Source organism: Rhineura floridana, chromosome 3 (assembly GCF_030035675.1).
Source record: "Rhineura floridana isolate rRhiFlo1 chromosome 3, rRhiFlo1.hap2, whole genome shotgun sequence".
Taxonomy (NCBI): domain Eukaryota; kingdom Metazoa; phylum Chordata; class Lepidosauria; order Squamata; family Rhineuridae; genus Rhineura; species Rhineura floridana.
In genome coordinates, this window is record NC_084482.1 from 123,071,448 (window position 1) to 123,097,489 (window position 26,042).

At 44.2% G+C, this 26,042-nt stretch overlaps 2 protein-coding genes across 3 annotated transcripts; one reads left to right on the forward strand and one right to left on the reverse strand.

Annotated features, from left to right (window-relative positions):
• The first annotated feature begins 36 nt into the window (after window positions 1-36).
• B4GALT7 (beta-1,4-galactosyltransferase 7) lies at window positions 37-9,319 on the forward strand. Of its 2 annotated transcripts, XM_061617643.1 has the most exons (6): window positions 37-261; window positions 1,461-1,811; window positions 4,573-4,798; window positions 5,077-5,160; window positions 5,358-5,462; window positions 7,201-9,308. In XM_061617643.1, the coding sequence occupies exons 1-6, from the start codon at window positions 212-214 to the stop codon at window positions 7,354-7,356; spliced, it is 972 nt and encodes a 323-aa protein (XP_061473627.1). In that variant the 5' UTR covers window positions 37-211; the 3' UTR covers window positions 7,357-9,308. The 2 variants fall into 2 exon arrangements, with proteins under 2 accessions (XP_061473627.1, XP_061473629.1); XM_061617645.1 differs by lacking the exon at window positions 37-261 and having other exon boundaries at window positions 1,489-1,821; window positions 7,201-9,319.
• Window positions 8,367-18,137, reverse strand: LOC133380414 (rab11 family-interacting protein 2-like). Its single transcript, XM_061617641.1, has 5 exons — window positions 18,088-18,137; window positions 16,694-17,062; window positions 14,443-14,653; window positions 12,828-12,930; window positions 8,367-8,815 (listed from the first exon to the last, which is right to left on the reverse strand). The coding sequence occupies exons 1-5, from the start codon at window positions 18,135-18,137 to the stop codon at window positions 8,367-8,369; spliced, it is 1,182 nt and encodes a 393-aa protein (XP_061473625.1).
• Between the last annotated feature and the right edge of the window lie 7,905 nt (window positions 18,138-26,042).

A 26,042-nucleotide genomic window follows, 5' to 3' on the forward strand; every position in this document is an offset into this window, starting at 1 on the left:
CCTTAGATCCACTGCTTGCCTTCCTTTTTCGCCGGGAAACTGGAGAGTCTCAGCTTTAGACGAGTATCTGTCCTCGCCTAGGAACAAACATTAGACGGAACAGCCAGTAAGGAGCGCGTTTCCGGAGGAGCACTCTAGTCGACGGACCTGGTGTCCAAGCCAACGTGGCCCGGGTGGCCTGGGTGGGGAGTCTTGCCGGCAAGGCAGTAGAATGTTCCCGTCCCGGCGCAAGTCTGCTATGTATCGTCGAGCGGTTGGTGGGTAAGTATTCTAATGGGGAAGAAATTGTGAGAGAGGTGGACTATGAAGATACGGAGGCAGTGATAGATGAGAAGCACTCGAGGGACCCTAACGGCTCACTGTCTAAGCTTCAGTCCTGAAATATTTATCCTCCAGCATTCTGTCACAGTGATGGAGAAATTGAATTCCAAATGGTGCTGCTATGAAGATTAGGACAGAATGGATGAGAAACAAGCTTCTCTTCCTCCGTAACATTACATCTCCTTACTTTTTCCTCCACAAATAGTTTACTTCCCCTACAGGAATGAATGGGAGGAACAGAGAGAGGAACACCGAAGATGGGAGGGAGCTTGTGCCGGTGGCGTTTTGTGGAGAGCGAACTGGGAGAGACGCCTAGAATAAGAGGGCTGCATACTTTCCTTGCTTCCACCCTACCCTTCCTCTAATCAAATCTCGCAAGCCTTTTACTAGAACCATAGTACCTGAGGCTGTGTACTGAGACATACAACAGAGTCCCATAGCCACCTGCAACACATTTGCAGTTAGGAGAAAGGGTTTCCAAGTTGGAGAATGTAACTTGGAGGCATTGCATGTACCTTGTGTAAAGAGCCCATTTCGGATGAATAGGAGGGGGATAGGATGAGCTCTTAAAGTTGGTGTAACGGGCTAATAGCCTAATCCTATGCATGATTGCTCAGTAGTAAGCGTCACTATTTAATGGAGCTTACTGCCAGGTACCTGCAGGAGGATTGCAACCTAAGAGCTGGAAGTTCCTGGCTTAAAAAGTGCTTCATCCATAAGCTTGCTAGGTAACTTAGTCAAGCCATTATTTCTCAGCAACAGCCTCCCTCTCCATCTGCATCATAAGAATTAAACTGAGCTACTGCACAGGATTGTTTGTAAGGACTGCTGAAACAGTACATGAAGTACTTCGAAAATTCAACAGGGCTAAACAAATGCTTACTGTTAGTATCATTCCATGTCCATCTAGTCTTATTTACTTTATTCTCACATTGTGGTAGTGGTGTTATGCCAAATTTCTTGCTGTTGGAGCATGGACAGAATGAGGGACTTGAATTCCAACCACAGTGGTGCTCTCTACCTTGACAGATGATACTTACTCAATAGAAGCGTGTTGTAGTTTGTATCTGTCTTCCCTTCTTTTGTGCTTGAGAGAGTCTATCATTGTGTTGATTTGCCCTGTTCTGATTTTGCTTCAGGTTCTGCTGGCTACTCGGCATCCTGCCCAGGAAATGCTCTCTCTTTCAACTCTTTTTCATTGCTCTATTGCTGGGGTTTCTCTCCCTGTTGTGGCTGCAGCATAGTTGCTCAGGGGATGTGGCTGGAAGTCAAAGAGCTGAGGCTACACTGCCTCAGAAACCCTGCACATTTGAGTCTCTACCTCAGCTTCCTGATGACCCATCATGGGGAACCCACCGTCTGGCAGTGTTGGTGCCTTTCCGGGAGCGCTTTGAAGAGCTGCTGGCATTTGTGCCCCACTTACATCACTTCCTCAGTAGGAAGAAAATTCGCCATCATATCTTCATACTCAACCAGGTGGATCATTACAGGTACTGTGAGGTATGGGTGAATGTGAATCCCATAGTCCTCCTTTTCCCTCTGTATGTTCCAACCTACTCTGTAGCCTAGATTTGGTATGTTTGCTTCTCAGAGTGGCTTTGGATATGATATCGATATGGAAGGAACAGAAACATGGGGCTTTCGTATTGTCTGAAATAGAACTTTTGCATTTCTCCCAACCCCAGGAGATGTGCAAGCTGGAAATCATGTCTGAAGTCTCTTGTATCCATATCTCAGTGAAACAATGCTTGGATAGTGGCAAATATTCTATAAGAACTAACTTTCCAAGGTTCCTCTAGCTCAGGGTGAGGAACCTGTGGCCCTCCACTACTCCCATCAGCCTTAGCTAGGATGACTAGTGGTCAGGGTCAATGGGAATTGTTATTTGGAGGTCCACAGGTTCCCCATCCCTGTTCTAGCTTTCCCTCTTTCCTCATCTACAGAGCAGAACAGATGTTTTCTGTCTAGTGCACTGCAAGATTTTTTGCATGTTTATATACTTGCATAAGAGTGTTACTTTGCTTTTCTGAAACCGTAAAGAAGCAAGATGTGAAGAGTGCTTCAGTGTGCTTAAATCTCAGAAAATCTCATTTCATATCTCATTTCACTTTCTCATCCTTTTATTTTCAGACTTCTACTTCTCCAGCACTGCATGCGCTGTGTTTTTTTTACTGTATAATGTATACAAATGTTGAATTTGCACTATGACACTTACATATATAGATGCAAATTCACCCAGCCAAATTGAAAGTCTAAATAAAATAAAGATTGCCTCCAATGGAAAGACTGTGTTCAGAAAGGGCAGGTATGCAGGACTGGTGCAAGATTCTGACCCAATCATGCAAAATGCTTGCTCTTAATGTGGAGCAAGCTTTTGTTCAACAAATCCAGATGTATAACTGTAACTGTTCACTAAGTGTGAATGGTGCACCCTCCTCATACAATCCCTAGCAGCAGGTATTGTAAACAGATGCTGGCAATTTTTTAATTTCTGTACATTTATGTCCCGCCTTTCTTCCACCATTGAACCCAAGGCAGCATACATGTGGTTCCCAGGAGGTCACCCATCACTGACCAGACCCAAACCTGCTTAGCTTCAGCTAGCTCAGTAATCTTCAATTTTTTCAGACCTGAGACCCACCTTTCACCCAAATGTGCATTTAGAGACCCTTCATTCTTTACCATAAAAGTAATGCTGCTGTTGCTACCAACCTTAGATCAGGCTGCAACCTGGCAGGGGGTCAAGGCTTACCAGCTGAAGACCAATAAGCTAGCTGGTGGCTTCACATGTCTTCAGACCATTCCCTGGAACACTTATCTTGCCTTTCTTCCGTGAAGCTCAAGACAGTTTACACTGGATTCTCAGCAGACTTCTATCTAGGCACTCACTGACCAGACTTAGACCTGCTTACCATTAGCAAGGTTGCTGCATCATGTGCCTTCAGACTGTGTCATGGGAGCATGAGATGGAGTGACCAGACAGAACAGGTGAAGACTTGCATGGTCAATAAGAAATTGCACAGGGCTTTGGAAGATTTTAAGGTGACTTCACATGCACACATCTCTATGAGTTCATATACACATTATATGTTTCTACCCATCAGTCTCCCAAACATTTGTTCTACAGATCATAATCTGAGGAAAAGGTGCAAATGATAGGCAAATGACATGTGCATGTGACATTTTGTTATAGTGTAGTTTTTTAAACCATGGTTCTTTTTTTAAACTTGCATGATCTTTCAATTCAATTATTCCCCAAGCAGTGTTAATTGTAAAGTTGACTCCATAACATTCATATATGAGAGCTGAAGGAATGAGTAATGAAGAAAAGGTTACCCAAAGCAGCAGCATAGAAAACCTTTGTCTCACTGCTTTGTATGTGAACATGAAACTATTTTATTGGTTTATAATAACTACAGTGTAGTTGAACGCCTAATAGAAATGCCTTTTCATTCTCCAACATGCAATATGAAGCTCCTCAAGTTTTCTAGCTTTGAGCCAGTACTAAGACATAGGTAAGTAAACAAAAGTATGTTTTTGCCAGCAGCGTTTCACACCACCTGCTGCTGGTGACTGTGCAAGTAGAGTGCAAGTGACCCAAGGCTGGTTATGGTCTAAGCTTTAGAACCCAACTATGTAACAGAAAATATGACTTCATCGAAATCCTGAATACTTAGGGTGTTTTTAAAAACCAGATCCTTATGATTGCAGATAGCAAAATGAAAATATGTAGTACATGATAAAGGATCAGAAACAAGTGTGAGTCTGATTTGGGTTTCCAAGGGGCAGGGCTGCTTCAGTCTGCAAAACTCCCTGTTCCTCCCCGTGATCCACCCCTTTGCTTTTATGCACCAATTGCACTTCTTCCCCTTGTCTCTCACTTCCTTCATTTCCCTCATTTTGTAAGAGTGAGAGATCACCCCTATACAAATAAGGTCATTTGTTCATAAGTATACTATTTACATCCTTGATCTAATTACAGAATCTGAGCATGAGACTTACTGTGGAGTTCTAAACTGCTGTGCATATGTAATTTCCTGTACAGTTTCTTTTGGGCTTTTCCTTCTGCTCTCCTGCTGGGAGTATCCTTACCTACCCCTTATGGGTTGAAGAGTTACTATTGACAGTGTGGATCATAAAACAGTGGCTGAATGCATGGGCTGCTGAACACTTTTGAAAGTGGTGGCTGCGCATGCCTGGGTAGAATTTTCTGGCTTATGTCCAATCTGCTTGCATTGGTTTCTTGGGCAGGTTTAACAGAGCATCGCTGATCAACGTGGGCTTCCTCGAAAGTGGCAATGACACAGACTACATTGCCATGCACGATGTGGACTTGCTACCTCTCAATGAGGAATTGGACTACAGCTTCCCAGCTGCTGGCCCTTTCCATGTGGCATCGCCTGAGCTGCACCCTCTCTATCACTATAGCACCTATGTAGGTGGCATCTTGCTGCTCACCAAGCAGCACTACCGAATGGTAAGGCCTAAGTTATTTCTCCTAGGCTCACAGATTTTTTTTATACAGCCCACAGAAGGAAAAAGTCCTTGCTAGTTATTTTCGAAGGTTAGACTTGATACTCTGTTAACTGTCTTTCGATATGAGCCTTTCCCCTTTAATCATGAAGATGAAGAGTCTTGAGGTCATAGTATTACTTATGGCTTAGTAAAGATAATGGCACATTTTACAGTCTCTGTCCCAAGTCTTGTAGGAGGGAAATGACTTTAGATCTAACTGTGTCTTTACTGTTGTTTTAGTGTAATGGAATGTCAAACCGCTTCTGGGGCTGGGGCCGGGAGGATGATGAATTTTATCGCCGCATTAGAGGAGCTGGACTTCAGGTGAGGATGCAGAATGGTTTTAACTGGAGTTTGGGACCTTGGGACTCCATTTCTTAGTGAGAGCTGAAGCTGCTAAAAACCTCTTTTCTCACTCCTAAAGAAGAATGTTACTTCGCCATGGTGTGTGAATTCTGTGTTGAACAGAGATTTCTGGCCTAAATGACAGGTGGCTCACACTCTAACTTCTTTTATTTCAGCTCTTCCGGCCCTCAGGAATTACAAGTGGATATAAGACATTCCAACATCTGCATGACCCAGCTTGGCGCAAGAGAGACCAGAAGCGCATTGCTTCTCAGAAGCAGGTGGGAGTTTCTCCTGTGGGAGATGGTTGAAAGGGGGAAGAGTTGGAGCTTGGAACTAAAAAGATGTTGTCTTTTTAGAGTCTGACCATATAGCACTGTGTAAGTCCTACATTATTGCTTCTGCTTAACCTGGAGGTACAGTATTGAGCAAGACTACCTATTAAATCAGAAGGCATAGAAATATCTATGACCTGAAACTCGTGGTCTAATATAATTTTTTTTTACAAAATGCAGACAGTGTTGACTTTTTCAAAATACTGAACTTTAAAATGCACATTTCTATCCCTGATGGCTATGGCTAACATTAGAAACCAGGGAGTGTGTCTTTTGCAATCAGCATCACTGCCCCTTCGCATCTCTGATCTGTTTCTCCCCAATATACATGTTTTCCTACTTTCCCTCACTTACAATTGTCAACAAATAAAATGAAATACAAAATTTAAAAAATGACATCCACCTATGCAGTGTGAGCAAAGCATGTAATAATAATGATGATGATGATGATGTAGACCTATGCAAATTTCTGCAATTCTAACTGCAGAATTTTGTAGAGAACCTGGTATTAGATAAGGGCTAAGCCAAATGTTCGCAAGTGAACATTTACTGTAGCCTTTATCCAGTGTGTAAACATTTACAGTCACACACAAAAAGCATTTGGGGGAGTGTATGTGTCACACAAAAGAGGCTCAAATGTTTTTCCTTTTCACACCTATTTGCTGGTGTTCACAATCCATTTGCCGAAACCTTTTTCTTTTAAAGTTGTCCTCCTGTCATCACATAATCAAATTTGACTAGCTAACCAGTGCTGTCACTCTTACTTACATGAAATGTGATTTGGAGACCAAAAAACTGATATCAGAGCTACAGCTCACAACAGAGCCACTGCCAGATAGCATAGTAAAAGCAAGCAGCTGGTACGTATGCCAGGAGGCACTTTCTTCCTGCACACACACTCTACAATGAAAAAAATGCCCTCAAAAGCTCTCCAATTAGTAATAATAACTGGAAAAGGGGTATGTGTATGTTAAGAGAAGACAGAATACCTCCCATCTCTCTCTTTCCCAATTTTAGCTCAGCCTTAACATGGTTTTAAAGCACTGCATTTATCATATATAATCATGAAATCTGCAGACTGTGATTGATGTGGAGCATGGACTGTGCAATTGAGAACTGAGAGCAGAATCTTGAGTATTTCAACTTCCCTACTTCCTCCTTTTTAAAAAAATCTATGTGGTGATAGAGAAACATTTTGAAACAATGGCAGATTTTGCTGAAAACAAGGTCTAAGGCAGGATTCTCCTGGTCAATGGTCAGGCCTACTCAGCTTGGTGCAACTGTGTCTCTACTTTTCTTTCTAGTTTTTCATAAAAGGAACTGAACAAAAGTCTCCCATAAACAAAGCAATATGATTTGTGCAATGTCATTGAATTTATGGAGGCTTGCATTACTTACTCTGATTGCAGTTTTGGTGTTGTGATACTACATAATTCTGGATTTTTTAAATTGCAGAATTCTAGAGCCCTTGATTATGATTAATCTAGATCCCCCCATCCCTGACCTTTTGCAATAACTGGGCTTTAAGTCTGTGACTCGCTCCCTGGCAACACCTAAGCCTCCTTCCCTGTTTGCTCACTTCTGGCTTTTTAATCAAACTTTGCTCACACCCTCTTTATGATGGCATATTTTGCTCTCCTGTAGATCTTGGTGTCTGACACATGGCATTTTTGTTTCCACACAGGAGCAGTTCAAGGTGGACCGTAATGGAGGCTTGACTAACCTCCAATACAGAGTGGAGTCACGTACTCGATTGAGTGTGGCAGGAGCTCCCTGCACAGTCCTCAACATCTTCCTAGAATGTGACTCCAATGAGACTCCCTGGTGCGCATTCAGCTGAGCTGACTGTAAACTATAGTGTCGCTGCTGCATCAGCTGGTTACTAGAATTGTGGTTAGACTCTCCAAAGGCAGATTCTTCTGCAGGAACCAACAACAAGGCATAGATGCCTGTGGGTCCAGTGGTTAAAAGAAAGGGGCTGAGGATCCACATCAGGTGGCAGGTTATATGCAGGGCATTGCCTCCATGTGGATACAGTCAAGGTGACAATGAATGCAAAGATGCTGGCAAGGTAAAATGGGCTGAGTCCCTGTTCACACTGCCTGCCATTCAGAAGGATGTTGACTTGGCAACTTACATCTCAACAAACTGGGGGGAAATTGAGACTAAGAGACAAATCTGTGGCTGAATCATCCTGGCTATATCAGGCAGGGCTGCAACACCATGTGGTAAAGGAGTGTGTGTGTGTGTGTGTTAGAGTTATAGACTTCTTTGAGGGAGCTTTCTGCCCAGACTGATACTTAAAGGACTTTACAGAATCAGTAATTGGTGAAATTGTTGGAAGTTGGCTTCTCTCATATGCTGAAATATGCATAGAGACCTGTTCTCCCGCTAAGTGGACATACTTTGGCTCAAAGAGTAGCATCACTTACCGCCTTACCTAAGCTCATCAAGGTAAGGGATCTTGCTGTTTGGCTCTTTGGGACTGTAAAAGTTGTTGGCTTGTTCCAATAAAGCTATTAAAACAAGTGGCTCATGGAGGGATATCATAGAATGTGTATGTGAGTGCATGCACATAGGTGTTGCTGTAAGCAGCAGGAGGTTTTTTTGATTTGCAGCTTCTCCCTTTTCCTGCCCATGCAACTTTCTAATTCTGCAATCCAAAATCCAGCTCTAAACCCATTCTGATCTATGATTAGCTTTGATCTTGCCTGGCCCTTCTTAACACTAAAGAAACTTACCACACATGCATACCCATATATTGTCTGAATATGATGCATTTGTACACTCTGGCTATTCCAATAAGTCTTCTTCATCAAGAGAGAGAGAGACAAAGTCAAACTCCCAACATCAGGAACCCAGGCCAAAACACCTACGAAAGAACTGATAGCTCCTATGCAGCTGCATCCGGCATCTGTGGAAGTGCCTGGTCGCAGAGCTGGGTGTGGCAGTACTGGTGGTCTGCTGAAGGCTCACGGTAGACATATGAAGGGTCTGTGCCCGTGGTGGGATGTCACTGGGCCCTGCAACATGGAGAGGTGGAAGAGATGCTTGCCAAGCCTCCATAGAAATGCCTGCTGCCTCTGGATTCCTCTCCTCTTTCAGAGGCTTAGATTTTTTCTTGGGCTGTTGGGTAAATATGCTGCTGAACTGTTCCAAGGTACTTGGATGTTCAGACTGACTGGTATAAGCTGTATTGGCTGCCAGGTTCATAGCATCAGGGAAAAGTTCCTTGTAGTCCCATGAGATGAGCTTTTGCAGCTGAGTTTTGGATGTAGCTTTTTTCCCAGCAGATATTGCTGTAAGGGGAGGAGCCAAAGGGTTACACAGTTGTGATTTTTTGGGCCTAAAAGACAGTTTCTGCTTAACAAAACCTTACTTTAATTGTTTGCAGCTGAGAAGATGATGTTTGAGTACATGTGACATCATAGAACTGTGTGAAAAAATATCTCATAATAAAAGACGTGGATGTCTTAAGGAACCTGTTTCCTGAATCGACTACACAGTGCAGGATCTGAATTTTTTAAAATCAGACACCCCTCTTCCATTAGATACAGGGAAATCAAAACTAACTTTCAGCAGGCGTTCCAGTGTTGTGTCCTCAGCAACTTCCTGTTCCTTCCCCTGATGTCTTGCCTTTTAAATGTGCTGGCTCCCACTCTGTCTGCTTCTGTACTAATGTAGTCATTGTCTAAATCTTACAAACAATCCATTGTGTAGTCAAGTAATACTAATCTGTATAACTTATTCTGAGTGCCAAAACTAAGTTCCCTTAGCACATATTTCCCCACCAACACACACACTTGCATGCAGAGAGAGAGAGAGAGAGCTCTGCCTTGTAAGCATAGAGTATGATTTACACTTACCTATGGCTAAAAGAACCAGGGCAAAAGTGGAATATGCACAGTGGAACTCTTGGCTTGTCCTTATTCCGGTACAGATTTTAATGGTTGAAAGCGTATGTGAGGTGGATGCATAGATTAGCCCTGCTACCAACATACATGCATGGAGCTGATTGGCCCTGAATTCCTTGTTGGAGGAAGGAGATCTAAGTCGCTGTGTTCAAGACCCTTCTCACAGTTAACATAAGAACATAAGAAGAGCCTGCTGGATCAGGCCAGTGGCCCATCTAGTCCAGCATCCTGTTCTCACAGTGGCCAACCAGGTGCCTGGGGGAAGCCCGCAAGCAGGACCCGAGTGCAAGAACACTCTCCCCTCCTAAGGCTTCCGGCAACTGGTTTTCAGAAGCATGCTGCCTCTGACTAGGGTGGCAGAGCACAGCCATCATGGCTAGTAGCCATTGATAGCCTTGTCCTCCATGAATTTGTCTAATCTTCTTTTACAGCCATCCAAGCTGGTGGCCATTACTGCGTCTTGTGGGAGCAAATTCCATAGTTTAACTATGCGCTGAGTAAAGAAGTACTTCCTTTTGTCTGTCCTGAATCTTCCAACATTCAGCTTCTTTGAATGTCCATGAGTTCTATTATTATGAGAGAGGGAGAAGAACTTTTCTCTATCCACTTTCTCAATGCCATGCATAATTTTATACACTTCTATCATGTTTCCTCTGACCCGCCTTTTCTCTAAACTAAAAAGTCCCAAACGCTCCAACCTTTCCTCATAAGGGAGTCGCTCCATCCCCTTGATCATTCTGGTTGCCCTCTTCTAAACCTTTTCCAACTCTATAACATCCTTTTTGAGATGAGGTGACCAGAACTTTACACAGTATTCCAAATGCGGCCGCACCATAGATTTATACAACGGCATTATGATATCAGCTGTTTTATTTTCAATACCTTTCCTAATTATCGCTAGCATGGAATTTGCCTTTTTCACAGCTGCCGCACACTGGGTCGACATTTTCATCGTGCTGTCCACTACAACCCCGAGGTGTCCCTCCTGGTCTGTCACCGCCAGTTCAGACCCCATGAGCGTATATGTGAAATTAAGATTTTTTGCTCCAATATGCATAATTTTACACTTGTTTATATTGAATTGCATTTGCCATTTTTCTGCCCATTCCCTCAGTTTGGAGAGGTCTTTTTGGAGCTCTTCGCAATCCCTTTTTGTTTTGACAACCCTGAACAATTTAGTGTCGTCAGCAAACTTGGCCACTTCACTGCTCACTCCTAATTCTAGGTCATTAATGAACAAGTTGAAAAGTACAGGTCCCAATACCGATCCTTGAGGGACTCCACTTTCTTCAGCCCTCCACTGGGAGAACTGTCCGTTTATTCCTACTCTCTGCTTTCTGCTTCTTAACCAATTCCTTATCCACAAGAGGACCTCTCCTCTTATTCCATGACTGCTAAGCTTCCTCAGAAGTCTTTGGTGAGGTACCTTGTCAAACGCTTTTTGAAAGTCTAAGTACACTATGTCCACTGGATCACCTCTATCTATATGCTTGTTGACACTCTCAAAGAATTCTAGTAGGTTACTGAGACAGGACTTTCCCTTGCAGAAGCCATGCTGGCTCTGCTTCAGCAAGGCTTGTTCTTCTATGTGCTTAGTTAATCTAGCTTTAATAATACTTTCTACCAGTTTTCCAGGGACAGAAGTTAAGCTAACTGGCCTGTAATTTCCGGGATCCCCTCTGGATCCCTTTTTGAAGATTGGCGTTACATTTGCCACTTTCCAGTCCTCAGGCACGGAGGAGGACCCGAGGGACAAGTTACATATTTTAGTTAGCAGATCAGCAATTTCACATTTGAGTTCTTTGAGAACTCTCGGGTGGATGCCATCCAGGCCCGGTGATTTGTCAGTTTTTATATTGTCCATTAAGCCTAGAACTTCCTCTCTCGTTACCACTATTTGTCTCAGTTCCTCAGAATCCCTTCCTGAAAATGTTAGTTCAGGTTCAGGGATCTGCCCTATATCTTCCACTGTGAAGACAGATGCAAAGAATTCATTTAGCTTCTCTGCAATCTCCTTATCGTTCTTTAGTACACCTTTGACTCCCTTATCATCCAAGGGTCCAATCGTCTCCCTAGATGGTCTCCTGCTTTGAATGTATTTATAGAATTTTTTGTTGTTGGTTTTTATGTTCTTAGCAATGTGCTCCTCAAATTCTTTTTTAGCATCCCTTATTGTCTTCTTGCATTTCTTTTGCCAGAGTTTGTGTTCTTTTTTACTTTCTTCATTCGGACAAGACTTCCATTTTCTGAAGGAAGACTTTTTGCCTCTAAGAGCTTCCTTGACTTTGCTCGTTAACCATGCTGGCATCTTCTTGGCCCTGGCGGTACCTTTTCTGATCTGCGGTATGCACTCCAGTTGAGCTTCTAATATAGTGTTTTTAAACAACTTCCAAGCATTTTTGAGTGATGTGACCCTCTGGACTTTGTTTTTCAGCTTTCTTTTTACCAATCCCCTCATTTTTGTGAAGTTTCCTCTTTTGAAGTCAAATGTGACCGTGTTGGATTTTCTTGGCAATTGGCCATTTACATGTATGTTTAATTTAATAGCACTATGGTGACTGCTCCCAATCGGTTCAACAACACTTACATCTCGCACCAGGTCCCGGTCTCCACTGAGGATTAAGTCCAGGGTTGCCGTCCCTCTGGTCGGTTCCATGACCAACTGGTCTAGGGAATAGTCATTTAGAATATCTAGAAATTTTGCTTCTTTGTCATGACTGGAACACATATGCGGCCAGTCTATGTCCGGGTAGTTGAAGTCACCCATTACTACCACATTTCCTAGTTTGGATGCTTCCTCAATTTCATATCTCATCTCCAGGTCTCCCTGAGCATTTTGATCAGGGGGACGATAGATCGTTCCTAGAATTAAATCCCTCCTGGGGCACAGTTGTTCAATGTGTGGCCTGCAGTAGGGGTGGAGCTAGCCCACATGGCCCCTCATGCATTCTTTCATCACCCCATGCCACCCCTCTTAATGCAAAAGAAATAGAACAAGACTTTTTCTTTAAGGGTCTGGCATCTAGCGAGAACATCCCTCATAGCAACCTCCCTCTGAACCTGTTCCTTCTTTGAAGCAAGGCTGGAACCAGTGCATGCCTGTGATAAACTATCCCATAGTGCAGCTTTCTGCAATCTTGTGCCCTCCAGATGTTGGATTCCAACTCTTATCAGGCCCACCCAGCATGATCAATGGCCAGGGATCAATGGCCAGGGATGATGGGGGTCCACAACATCTGGATGGCTCCACTTTGCCTGCTCCTGCCTATAGGGTCTACATGGGGGTACGAGAAAAGGTAAATAATAGGAAGGACTTTTTCAGCCCCCTTTAGTTAGTGAGGTCTGCAGTGTTGCTTTGTGTAGCTAAGGCACTTTCTCCTCTCCCTTATTCAGTCACCTGCTGCCATGTGCAGGGAGCTGCCACATTTGGGTCCAGACTTCATTGATGAGGCCTCCAACTCAGTGGTCATACTAGAGGAAGATGAATCTTCATCGTTTGTCTGTGTGAAAGAGAAGCATGCAGAGTCAGTGCAGCAGCCTTGATGAGAACCACACCAGTTGTAGTTTTTAACCAGGATCACTCTACCATCCCAACCAGATATGATTGTTGTAGTGAGATGTTTGATCAAACTGTTTAAAAGAGCTAGTACTACATTGGCCATGCTCCCTGTCTTTCCATCATTCTCATCCCCATCAGAGAACAGTTTTTATAAGAAGCAAAGGGGAGGAGAGTCGGTCACGGTTTGAAATGGGGACAAAGTGGGCTTTGGTGGCTGTTCATGAAGCCTTGCTCAATATTCTATTTGAGGAATGGACTGCCTTCAAGTCAATTCTGACGTATGGCGACCCTATGACTAGGGTTTTCATGGTAAGCGGTATTTAGAGACAATTTACATTGCCTTCCTCTGAGGCTGATAGGCAGTAATGAGCACAGTTGAGTCCATTGGGGCTTACCCCCAAGTCAGTGGGTATAGGCAGTAATGTAGTGGCAAATTCAGAAGTGCAGGGTCCCTTCCTGATAGTCACAGCCACACCCCTCCCCCTTTTTTGCTGTTGGGTTGAGAATGAGATCCTTATTCATGCGTTCTCTAATAAGCAGGAAAGGACAAGGAAGCTTGTTAGAAGACTCTTCTCAGTGGCTAATATACTACCCTTTCATGCTGTTTGGCTTGAAGGATGCTGGAGAGTAGGGATCCTACTGGGACCCTGCTTCCAAACAAATAAGGGGTCTAAGACCCCCCTGAGACTCTGGACGACTACACCCCTGGTTATAGGGCTGCAGCCTAAGACTTGTGTAGACCAAGATGTTTTTCCGAAGTAATATTAAGAACTCTAATTGGACACTTACAAAGGAACCTATGTGTTACATCCAAGGATGAATGACAGACCTGGGTAATGGCTGTTTTTTGTGTTTCCATAGACGGGAACAGCCATTGTATGTTTCTGCATCCCAACAGGCCTCAGTGCAACCTGATGCTTAAATAGCACTTAACACAGCCTTGTTCGAAAGTCTGCTACCTCATCCCTCACTTCATCTTAATACTCTTGTAAGATGCAGACAAACATGGCTTCGCCACTAGCCAACTCTATCCCTTTATCCCCACATCCCACCCACCCACTATTTGCTCTGTTTACCATCTGTTTGATGAAGAGTTCTGAAGAAGAGAAAAGCTTGCTCATGATTTTGTGACATTTTGATTAGCCAAATAAACGTATTACCCTAATGTAGGTTGTTCAGTGTTTGTTGGGCCAACAGGGCTCCCTTTGCTTTTTAGGAACACTGTCAGTTCTGAAAGCTGTTAGCAGAACAGAACTATTTAATAAAAATTAGTATACTGGTGTTGCTTTCTCATTCAGATTATACTTCTAGGAAAGGCAAAGTGGATTTAAAAGGCACTCGTGGAAAATGGCCTAGGAGTGTCCAGATTCTTCTGGCTCAACAGAAAACTGCCTGTGGCCCTTGCACAGGAGAATTCAAAAACCGGGGACAGGTTCTGTCCTGCTTCACATACCAAGCTGGATGACTGAGATGGAGCTTCCTTGTACACCTTGTATCGCCTGCCCTTCTTGCTCCCACAGAATCTGCTGAAGAAGGCCCAGGGCCCACGAGAGTTTAACACTGGCTCACTGGTTTGTGATGAGATCTGTAAGAACTGAATGTCAAGCTGCAACTGTCCTCTTGTTTTCTCCTTCTTGCCAGGTCGTGATTGCAGTAGAAACCACCTGCAGAGAGATAAGGCAATGGTCTAACTCGCTGTTCTTCTACTGCAGAGATAGCCAATGTGGTGTCCTCCAGCTCTTGTGGACTTCAGTTCCAAGCCAGTTTGGTCAATGATCAAGATGATCAGAGTTATAGTCTGAAATATATGCAGGGCACCACATTGGCTACCCTGGTCCTGTGGGGTACCATGAAGAACATAAGAAGAACCCTGCTGGATCAGCCCAAAAGCTCATGTAGTCCAGCATCCTGTTCTCAGTGGTCAACCAGATCTCTATGCGAAGTCCACAAGCAGAACCAGAGTGAAATAGCGCTCTTTCTACTTGTGATTTCCAGCAACTGATAGTCAGAGGCATGCCGTCTGTTAGTGGAGGTAGAACATAGATGTTAGGTTATGTTTATTGACACTTACGATGTAACACTCTAGGGCAGCGTTCCCCAACCTGGTACCCTCCAGTTGTTTTGAACAACAATGTCCATCATGGACTGATTGGGGCTAATGGAGTTTTAGTACCAAGCATTTGGATGGCTGCCAGGTTGGAGAAACCTGCCCTAGGGTAGGTGTAGCCAACATGATGTCCTCCAGATGTTGCTGGACTACACTGTGCATCATCCTTGATCATTGGCCATGTTGGGTAGCACAGATGGATGGTGTATTACAAAACACCTGTAGGCACTTTGTTGGCTATCCCTGCCATATATTGAGACTGAATATTGACCAAGTGTAACTTACCACAGCGTGAATGTAATCACGTTGTAAACTGATCATTTGCTAGCTATTGAGTTTGAAACGCCTCTAAATTTCCAGTCGGGGCAGATATGTGGTAGTGTTCTCAGAACTTGGCAGGATGTTTCATCCTATCGGTTTCCTGCCTGCTTATAGGCCATCACTGAAGATTAAAATTTGGTGAACAGCTGCCTTTATTCATATTAGATGTCCCCTATCCTGCACTCCAGATGTTAAAAGTGGTGTGCCTGAGTGGTTTTGCTGAAGGAGAATACTTTCAGAATAGGCATCTCGAATAGCTTGACTAAAGTTTATTAAATGTCAATATGCTAAACTACCCTGCTAGCTGTGAAGTCAGAATGTCTCCCTTTTGCTAAAGGTAAAGGTGTCCCCGCACTTATAGTGCGAGTCGTTTCTGACTCTTAAGGTGACGTCTTGCGTCATTTACTAGGCAGACCGTATATATGGGGTGGGATTGCCAGTTCCTTCCCCGGCCTCTTCCTCCTTCCATTGGAATCGAACTCTGGCCGTGAGCAGAGCTTCGGCTGCGTTACTGCCGCTTACCCCTCTGCGCCACGGAGGGTCTCCCTTTTGCTAGTCAGCTATTTATTTATTTATTAGTCACTTGTCCCATAAGAAGTCTCCAAGTAACTTACACATTTTAGCAGTGTAATATATAATATAATATAACATAAATACAGACAAAAGAACAATACATTACAATAAAAGTCATAGAACAGCCTATAAAACAGCAGCAAAAACATACCATCAATAGATAGTAAAATCATTATAATCCATCAAATGCCTGCTAGAAGGTTTTTCCTGGTGGACCTCACTTTCCAGCACCTACTAATATTGCAGTCCTTACCAAAATTAGCCATTTCTATATAGCCCCTTAATCTATGTGCAATATTTAAGGGAACTGTGTGTTTGCTTTGCTTTTGTTTGCAGTCAGATTTCTTCCAAGATCATATGTGTGTGTGGGTGACATTTGCTGTACAAAGATGCACCACTTCAAAGACTTTGCCCCATTTTTCATGCTTATGGTACTGTCTGCTTTCCTACGGCAGGGAGAACCCAAGGCCATCACCTCCAGACTGCATCCTCCTACATTCCTTGCCTGATGCCAAACTATGGCTCAGACAGCTAACCTCTGCTTAACTTTGGGACAGCTAACATGGTGCCCTCTAGATGTTTGGAACTACAACTCATATCAGTCCTAAGCAGGGGAGTTGTAGTCCACAATATCTGGATGCACCATGTTGACTATCCCTGGCTTAACTACCAGGCAGATGCAGGGCTAGCTGGCAATGCTCACTCATTTCTTCTCTTTGTTTTGTCCTGAAAGAGTTGAGCAAGAGGCAAGCAGACTCTGCCCAGGAACTGGTTGAAGTGATGCAAGGACTGGTGCATGACGGTAAGGATGAGGCCATGCTCTTCTGAGTCATCCAGCACACTGGGCAGCTGTAATGTACACTCTTCGTGCCATTCGGGACTTAGACTGTGTAGTGCCACGGATGTCCTGAATTTTTGCTTTTGTAGCTGAATCACAACATAGGGGCTGCTAGTGCCAGTGGCTCCCTTTGGGCGTAGGGAGGAGGCACGCAGGACAGTCAGCTGCAGGTGGGTAGGGTGCCATGCTTGCTCCTTTTCTGTGTCCTCCTCATCCACCCTGCAAAAACAAATCCTTTTATTAGTGAGGGTGTGGGGAAAGTAGGGAGGGGAGTAATCTCTGTGACATGTGATGCAAGCTAACAGCTCGGAAGTAGTATTACTCTGTAGAAGAGGAGGAAGGTGGACAGCTGTATAAGGCAATACACTGCCCGTAAGACAGCTAACTGTTGCAAGGCAGCTTTCTCTTTTGCAGCATCAAGCCGGCAAAAGAAGCATTGATAGGCACAAAGTGAATGCTGTGGATACAATGCTGTGGTTAAATTATGAGTCCATTGCTGTGTGCAATTTGTGATCTAGGGCAGCAACCACACACTTCAAGAACATCAAGGTTCTACCTCTGTCCCTGTTCTTCCTCTCCCAACCCTATCCTACCTGGTGAATTGAGGTTAGGCTAGGATGATAGGCTAGAAGCCAGTGCAGCGTAGCGGTTAAGGTGTTGGACCAGGGTTCGAATCCTCACACAGCCATGAAGCTCACTGGGTGACCTTGGGCCAGTCACTGCCTCTCAGCCTCAGAGGAAGGCAATGGTAAACCCCCTCTGAATACCACTTACCATGAAAACCCTATTCATAGGGTCGCCCCTAAGTCGGAATCGACTTGAAGGCAAACCATTTCAATTTTTTTCCTACGACGATGAGCAGATGATAGTAGCAATGTGAGCAATGGGACTCTAAGGGAGACCCTGCCTGGCAAGACAGGGAAAGAGCATCAGGGTGGGTAGTTAAATTCTGGAGGGGGCAGAAGAAGCAAGCTGAGACAACCTGTGTGGTGTAGTGTTAGATTTGGAGGGAGGGAGAGGTGGCTTCAAATCCCTGCTCTGACAGGAAGCTCAGTGTGACATCTTTGGGATCATATCTCTTCCTAACCTACATCACAGGGTTACTGTGAGGTTAACATGAGGAAACTCCGTTTGAGCTGCCCTGAACTCGGTGGAGGAAAGGTTAGAGTACAAGCGTAATTAAGAATAGCTGGTTTCCTTAGGGTGAGGGGAAACTGAGTCTACATTTAGCTGTCTAGCTAAATAGGGCAACTCTTTACCCGATCACTGGCAAGGACCTTGTCACCCCCTGGTTTGCGATCAGCTCCATATAGCCAATTCAGCCGACATCAAAGCTACTGCCTGAATGGCATCTAGAGTAAAACAAGGAATTCCTATGTAAGAATGTGGAACTTGAAGTCGACAATCGGGTGGGTGGGGCCAATATTAGCCCCACCCCTATCTTTCACAGAACTCTTACTGATTCCAGGTGTTTTTCTTGGTCAGTGGGTGGAGTTTAACTCACGGAGGGAATTGCTTTGAAACTAGGAAAGTGATACTAAAGTGGAGGGACCTTTTGCTACTCAGAACCTTAGCGAAGCTGCACCTGCCAAAATTTCTTCTTCTTCTGTCTTTTCAGTTGTGAAAGGCTTGTCCACCTTTGTATTTGGTCGCGATACTCAGTAATCAAGAGAGACAGTTTATATCCCAGTCTCTGCCTTGGGAGATGCTGATTGCATCTTTAAAATAATAATAATAAAATCAAACAGTTGTAAATCTGTCAACGTGAGGAAACAAAGTAAAAAAATCAACAAATAAATTAAGCCAGCATATTCGGATGATTTTTCCAAGGAAAGTCCATATTTCTTTAGAAGTTTGAGAATATCCCTGATTCAAATGGAGATGCGCTGCTTTGGAGGTCGTTGGTTTGCATACATTATGATTTCTTACAAAATAAATATAAAAAGTAAACAAAACAAAACCCATTATATATCGCCAGGTATCTGGAGAGTTTGTACATGCTTTATCCAAATGTTACATTTGAATTTTGTTTAAAGGCAGTGTAACAATATCCTCAATAAATAGATTATCACTGTTGAGATAAAATGCCCACAGAACGTGGGAGGCAAGAACAGGCACCACATTATTCTTCGTTACTCTCCCTTGGGTGGTGGGGAGGGGGGGCAATGCATAGTGTGAAAGCACAGATTGTCAGTAACACCGCTATTACTTTAGGGGGCGCTAAAGTTCTGAATTTATATATAAATCGGAAGATGGTGAAAGATTGCTGAGATTGTAGGGAAAACCAAGGCCCTGTGGATCTACAGAATGGGACTGGCACCACTAAATGTCCAACTTCTAGGGCCTCTGTTACATGGAGGACAACTAACAGCGCTCCTCCGGAGGAACTCAGCGATGGAGTTGGGATAGAAGGGCTCAGGCAGTCCATAAATGATGCCGGATCCAAGCTGTTCAGGGCTTTGTATATCAACAGAGGAACATTGAACCTGGCCTAGTGAAATCAAACTACAGACTTCGCTTCCTTAATCCTTTTCAGCAATGCTTAATTTCTTAAAAGAATATTAATCTGCTGGCACCACAAAGACTGTTTTCATTAAAATAAAGTCATGAATATTCATATATTTATATAATTTATCTCAAATTGTATGTTATGACAGATGTGGGGAATCTCAGCAGCCCTCCAACACGTTCTGCCCGGCCCTCAGGAATATTCCCAGGACATGCCCATCATAGGCCCAGCTCCATACCCTCCTCAAGTGCTTTTGTGTCCTTGAACTGTGATGAGGTCTGTTGCTTAAGTGGACTGGAGAGATGGGAAAGTGCAGAAACCTTTGATTTTTGCATAGCTGGAATGGAGCCGAATGTACAAAGATAAGTCACTGCCGTTGCTCCACCCACACACTTGCATTTGGCCATGCCTACTTTTTGTCTCTGGCCCTGCCCCCCTCTGGCATGTAGTCGCCAGAACGTTGCCCACAAGGAAAGGCCATCCTTGGGCTGAACAATCTTCCCCAGCACAGTATGAGTACAGATTAAGGGTGGGCTATACAACTTTTTAATATTAAAAGAGCAATCAAATAAATCATAGCTGAGTTACACCCACAATTGTGAGGTGTGTGAAGAGATGATGATGATGAGGCCTCCCCAGCTGTTGCTGTGGGCTGTGGACTGCCTGTGACATCACAAAAGCACATGGCCGCTGAGTGGATATAAAGGTGGGCCAAGTGGAAAGCCAGTGGACTGAGGCAAAAGCATTGCCTGGTCTTCTTTCACTTGGAGGAGGCGAACTGGCGAATGCAAGGAGATGATCATCTGGCTGCGGGATGCCATCATGGAGCGATAATGAGGCAAGTTTACTTGCTGAGTGGGATCGCGGCTTGAAGGTGGCTGATGTCTAGTGATGGACCTAGCGGAAGGTGGATATTTGTGGGTTTTAGCCAGGGCACAAATGTGAATGGATGGGGGGCGAGAGAGAGGCGGATGTTGCCGCTGGCGTTCTTCATGGATGTCGGCTGGCCGTATGTGTGTGTGAGAGTGGAGTTTCGGATGTGGTCGAGGGGGGGTGAAAGTGTGTGAATGTGACAAACCGGTGGATATTCATGAATAGATGAAACCCGTGAATGTTGGCAAGTGGAAGCTAGCAGATGAAGTTGCCAGGCGGACGCTGGTGGAGGTGCCTGGGTGAGGCTGTTGGATGGTAGTCATCTCCCTCATTGTCTGTGGTTTTTCCTTCCATGGATGTCTCTGAAGCTGGCGAGGTTTTGGAAGAGACCACCTGTGAAAGCAACAAAGAGGACTGCAAAGTTTGAAGAAGCCAGCTTTTGTTTCTAAATAAAATGCTTCTTTGTATTCATCTCCTGTGGAGTCCTTTGTTTTATTCAAAAACAGATAATGGGAGATCAAATCTCAGAGTGTTATAGTGTGCCCCTCCCTGGTATCATTATACATGAAGCCATAAGTATACATGAGGCTACAAATATATTAATAATAAATGAATAAATCACTGCTGAGGTGTCCTTACCATTGTCAGGCCGAGGGAGGTTGTGCTGTTATTGTCAGCAATGGACTGCCTGTGATGTCACAAAAGGACATGGTGGCTGAAGGGAAGGAGGCGGGGGGGGGGAATGGAGGGAAGGAGCCCAGGAGGAGGGGGAGGCTGAGGGGAAGTGAATATATAATCTGGAGAAGCTGGGCTGGCTCCCCCCTGTGTACTTGAGTTGCCAACATTTTGCTCCCTCAGAGCTCCTGTTGCCTGTCTCACCTGCACTGCTGTCAAAAAAGGAGTGTAACTGAAGATTCTCCTTGCCTCCATACACACCAATAAACACCTTAGGAGGATCTCATGGGTTTGGAAAGCTCTTTTAGTTGTAATATGCCTGCTGGGGCTGGCGAGCAGCTTGTTTCAGGATCGATCAATGACAACTTTGAAGAGCCTCAGTGTAATCTAAGAGCTCAGCATCTAGGCTTTGAAGAGGATCTGGGTTCAAATCATGCCTGCACAGGAAGGGGATGTTCTTTTCTCAGCTTTCCCTTCTCCCTCCCCACCCCACATATTTACAAAATGGGGAGTGTGTGTGGTTCCTCCCCCCGCAGCTTTGTGCTGCCCTTTTGGTCTGGTATAATTATCCCCATTTTGCAACCTGGAGCTGAGACTGAAGGAGAGGGGGCCAGCTAAGGCTATCTGCCGAGGCCATGAGACAGCTGCATTTTATTTATTTATTATTTGATTTATATCCCGCTCTTCCTCCCAGCAGGAGCCCAGGGCAGCAAACAAAAGCAGTAAAAACACTTTATAACATCATAAAAAGAGACTTTAAAACAAAACAACTTTAAAAACTTTTTTAGAAAAGCTTTGAAGAAATCTTAAAAAAAAGGTTAAAAACATTTTTTTAAACAAGTTTTAAAACGTGTTAAAAAGCAATTCCAGCACAGAAGCAGAAAGGTTATTTTATCTGCAGATTTTGGTACCAACCTTATACAATCCATATACATCAGGTGTAGTGAACCTCTAGCCGTGCAGATGTTAGATTCTAACTCCCATCAGCCTCAGCAAACACGGCCAAGGGTCAGGGATGATGGGAGTCCAACATCTGCAGAACCACAAATTCTCCACCCGCTATAAACAGCTGGGCAGTTCTAGAACAGAAAAATGTTTGGCATTACTTTTTACTTTGTGCACAGTGGCTTCAACACCTGCTCTTTGTTACTGTGAATTGAAACTGGACGGAAACACTTTTTTGTCAGTACTAATTCTGTCCATCATTATTAGAAGCTAGGAATACAGGTGACAGTTTCTGTGTATTGGTTTATGCAATAATGGAATCCTGATTCTGCAGCTGTATTTCAGTTTGGAGGCATTTACAACACAATATCATGCATACCTTTTCAGAAGTCCCATCAGAAGGAAATCCCATCCCTCTGAACAGGGTTATGTGCATTCGGTGAAGGCTCTAGGTTTAGTCACTGTAGACATTATGGAAGGTGGAGTTAGGATATAAATCAAATAATAAATAAATAGGCTGAGAGAAGGTGACTGGCCTGAGGCCACTCTAGGAGGTTCATGGCTGATTGGAGAGTTGAACCCAGCCTTACTCCAGCAGTCTATAACCTCTACACCACACTGGCTCTCTTTAATCACCTTCCTCTCATGTCACCAACAAACCCTGAGGAGCAAAACCATACTTTTCTTGTTCCTCCAGCCACATTCTTATCCAACTGTCGTCTTCTCTTAAAGGGTAGTTGCTATTGCACTTAAACCAGAGCCAACAGCATCTGCAGAAATATTGGGGGGGGATTTGTAGTCATGGGGGGTCCCTACAGTGTATTAAAATATCATATTTGCACAACAGCAATGATACACAACAGGAATAATGTGATTTTGTTCTGTTACAGATAATTGACGGCTGTGTGGCCATGGGATTCCCCCAGGTTGTTGGGGTTCTAGATGGATGTCACATTCCGATAATGGCTCGCACCTGACAGGGTGAGGAATTCTTAAACCACAAGGGTTTTTATTCAATATTATTGCAAGGGACTTGTGACCATACTGGGCATTTCATAAACATTGAGGTTGGTTGGAGTGGGAGAAATCATTACTCCTTTGTCTTTCGGCATTCAGCAATCTATCAGGCAATCGATGCTGGGGTCTTCGTACCTGGGAACCCCACAATAACAATCAGGGGGGTTCAGGTGGCTATACTCATCCTTGCTGATGCGCCTACCCAATGCACAGGTGGCTGATGAAGCCCTATGGCGGACAGCTGGACAACTGCAAGATGGGTTTTAATAGAGTGTTTAACCACTGCAGAAATGTGATGGAAAGTAGATTTGGATGTTTAAAACCTAGATGGAGATGTCAAGCTGCTCGTCTTCCTGTTGCTGACAACTTTGTTAGTGTGGTAAATTCCTGTGTGGTATTACACAACATTTGTGAGAGCAGAGGACATATTCTGCCTGAAGTATTTCATGTGTCTGACGAGGCCGAACTGCCAGCATACCAGCAGCAGTTCTGCAGAAATGACAACCGGAGTGCATGCTGAGGGAATGAGGATAGAGCTGCTATAGCCCAGTTTATAATGGACAACCATTTTTAATTTGGGAAACAGCTCTACAATTAACACCTGTGTAATATGTTCAATGTTATTATATATTTTGTTTTGGCACTATGAGTTCCTTCTTTATAGTTAATTCCAAATTTTTATCCAAAATCCTTTCTTGTATCCCCAGTTTACATCTCTCCCTCTGATAAAAGGACGATTCAAAGGACTTCTATGCCAAGAATCCCCCCACTTATGTTTGCTTGTATTGCTGCTTTTTTGCTAAATCAAATGTATGGGTCTTTACTGCATATTAAATTTTCTTAGATATACACACAGCTTCAGTGTTGACATCAGCTTTCTGGAAACAGTGATATATGCAGGTCCATTAAAATGCTTTGTAGGGAATTAGTGAAACCTTTGGTTGTGGACCCCTCCCATGGGCAGAAAGAGGACAATGACTCCTGTATGCCCTTTTTTCCGCTTGGAAAAAACCCCTGAAACACCTAACATCTGGATAAGCAGCGTCCCTCAATCATCCCCACACAAAAAAAGGTTTCTCTTTATTTATAAATTGAGGCAACAAACAATTGCAACGTTAAGCAGCACGTGTGTAGTGCGGTTGGGAGGACAGAATGGCTTGAAGGACATTCTGTGCCTTCTAACCCCTGCGCAGGTCTCCTTGGTTGCAGGGCCAGCCTAAAGTTAACCAGCGCAATAAGTGTCTATATGGTTACGTGCCCTGCCACAAGTTCAGACCTGAGCAAGAAGCCTAGTGCAAAGGAGCATTGTTGCCCATCAGCTGCCAGTGTTGCACAAGGAAGCTTGTGATTGTGCAACTATGGCAAACTGAGCAGGCGCTACACAGCTGCTGCGGACTGTCCGCAGTACAAGGAAATGTCCAACCAATATTGACCTTAGGAGTGTCTCTGAACGTGCTCCTTTTGGCTTCTTTCGTCTCAGTTCAGCCAGACGAGCTGCTGGTGACAGGGTGGCTGTAGGGTTGTGCAGTGTACAAGATTACATGTTAGAGGTATTATTCACAGTGATGGCACACATTGATCCATGACATAAATCTGAGCATGGATAAATAGTCTTTTATTTCACGAGTAACTATCATTCACAGTTCAAAACATCCCCCCAAAAGACAACTTGCCGAAAGTTCTCCATGGTTCTTCAGCAGCCTCATGTTCAGGTGCACTCAAATGCGGTTGCCGACCTTCTGGAGACATGGCGAGAGAATAATGAAAATACATTAAACCAGTTTGTAAACCTTGGGCCAATCACTGTCTGAGCCTACCCTACCTCCCAGTGATATTATGAAGATAAAAAGGGGTAACCCACACCTATGTGTGCCTCCAAATCCTCCATGGAGGAAGGATGAGGGGATACAAAATTGAACCATGTCAACGTACCATGTTGCACACAGGCCCTGCCATTTCTCATGGTAGTCAGGCTCATTTTTAATTGTTTATAAACAGATCGAAGGACAAGTGAGCAACTTTTCCAACATATATTTACTGCAAAAAGCAGAACACCGGAATGTCTTTTAAAAACATTGGAGAGAAGCTTCCGACATTCCTGCTCCACTACACCACTGACAACAAAACAATGAAATAAGGGTACTATTCAGGGGGATGACATCAGGTGTCAATACCACTAGGCATCTGCCAAGATCCACACCCAAGTAAGGGGCCCACTGCTGCCCCTCCTCCTCCTCCTTGCAGTTGTGCCTTGTTCACCGGATTTCTCAAAGCTTGAAAAGAGTGACAAGGGGAGGAGGAGCCTGCACTTGTCTTGCCATCATCCTGTGGATGGCCATGCAGGCCCCAAACTTGGGGAGGGGGCTTCTCAGAACAGCTTGCATATATCAGTGATAAGTCCATCCCTTCCCTCCAGCTTGCAGTCTAGAAGATACAGCATGAAAGGAAAGGGGATGGAGAGGGAGGAGAAAAAAAGAATATCAGGCACTATTCCTTAGTTACAGAGTTCTTAAAAAGACCCACTGGAACTGAATGCTCACAGTTCGAAAGCAAGTGGGCAGTAGTGACAGTGCCAAGGAAGGTGGCCCACCCAAGGAGGAGGGGCCACAAACAAACTCAAGGCACACAAACACCATATATGGAGCCAACACTGACTATTTGGGTAGATCTTAGAGAGACCATTACAAGCATTGGTGGTATGTTTCACTTCCTGAGAAAAAGATACAAGATGTCCAGGGAGCCTGCAGTTCTGAAAAGCAGCCTAGAAGAAATATTTGGACAACACCACAGGGGGTTGTACTTCATGGTGTTATAGGCCCCTTCCAACTCTGCTATTGAATGCTTCTATGACCACCACCACCATCACCCTGGATAGAAGCAATCCTACAATACACATGGAAGGACACTGTGGGTACTTCCAGGCAGCTGCTATTTTCAAGTGGGATTCAATCCCATACCATCAAATTCAGGTTGTGCTGAAGGTAAAAATGCTTTGGAGGTCTTGCACAGCCTTTTTTTATATTTGATTCAAAAGAGCATTATAGCACTCGACATTTCATAAGGACATAAGAAGAGCCTGCTGGATCAGGCCAGTGGCCCATCTAGTCCAGCATCCTGTTCTCACAGTGGCCAACCAGGTGCCTGGGGGTAGCCCGCAAGCAGGACCCGAGTGCAAGAACACTTTTCGAGTGATAT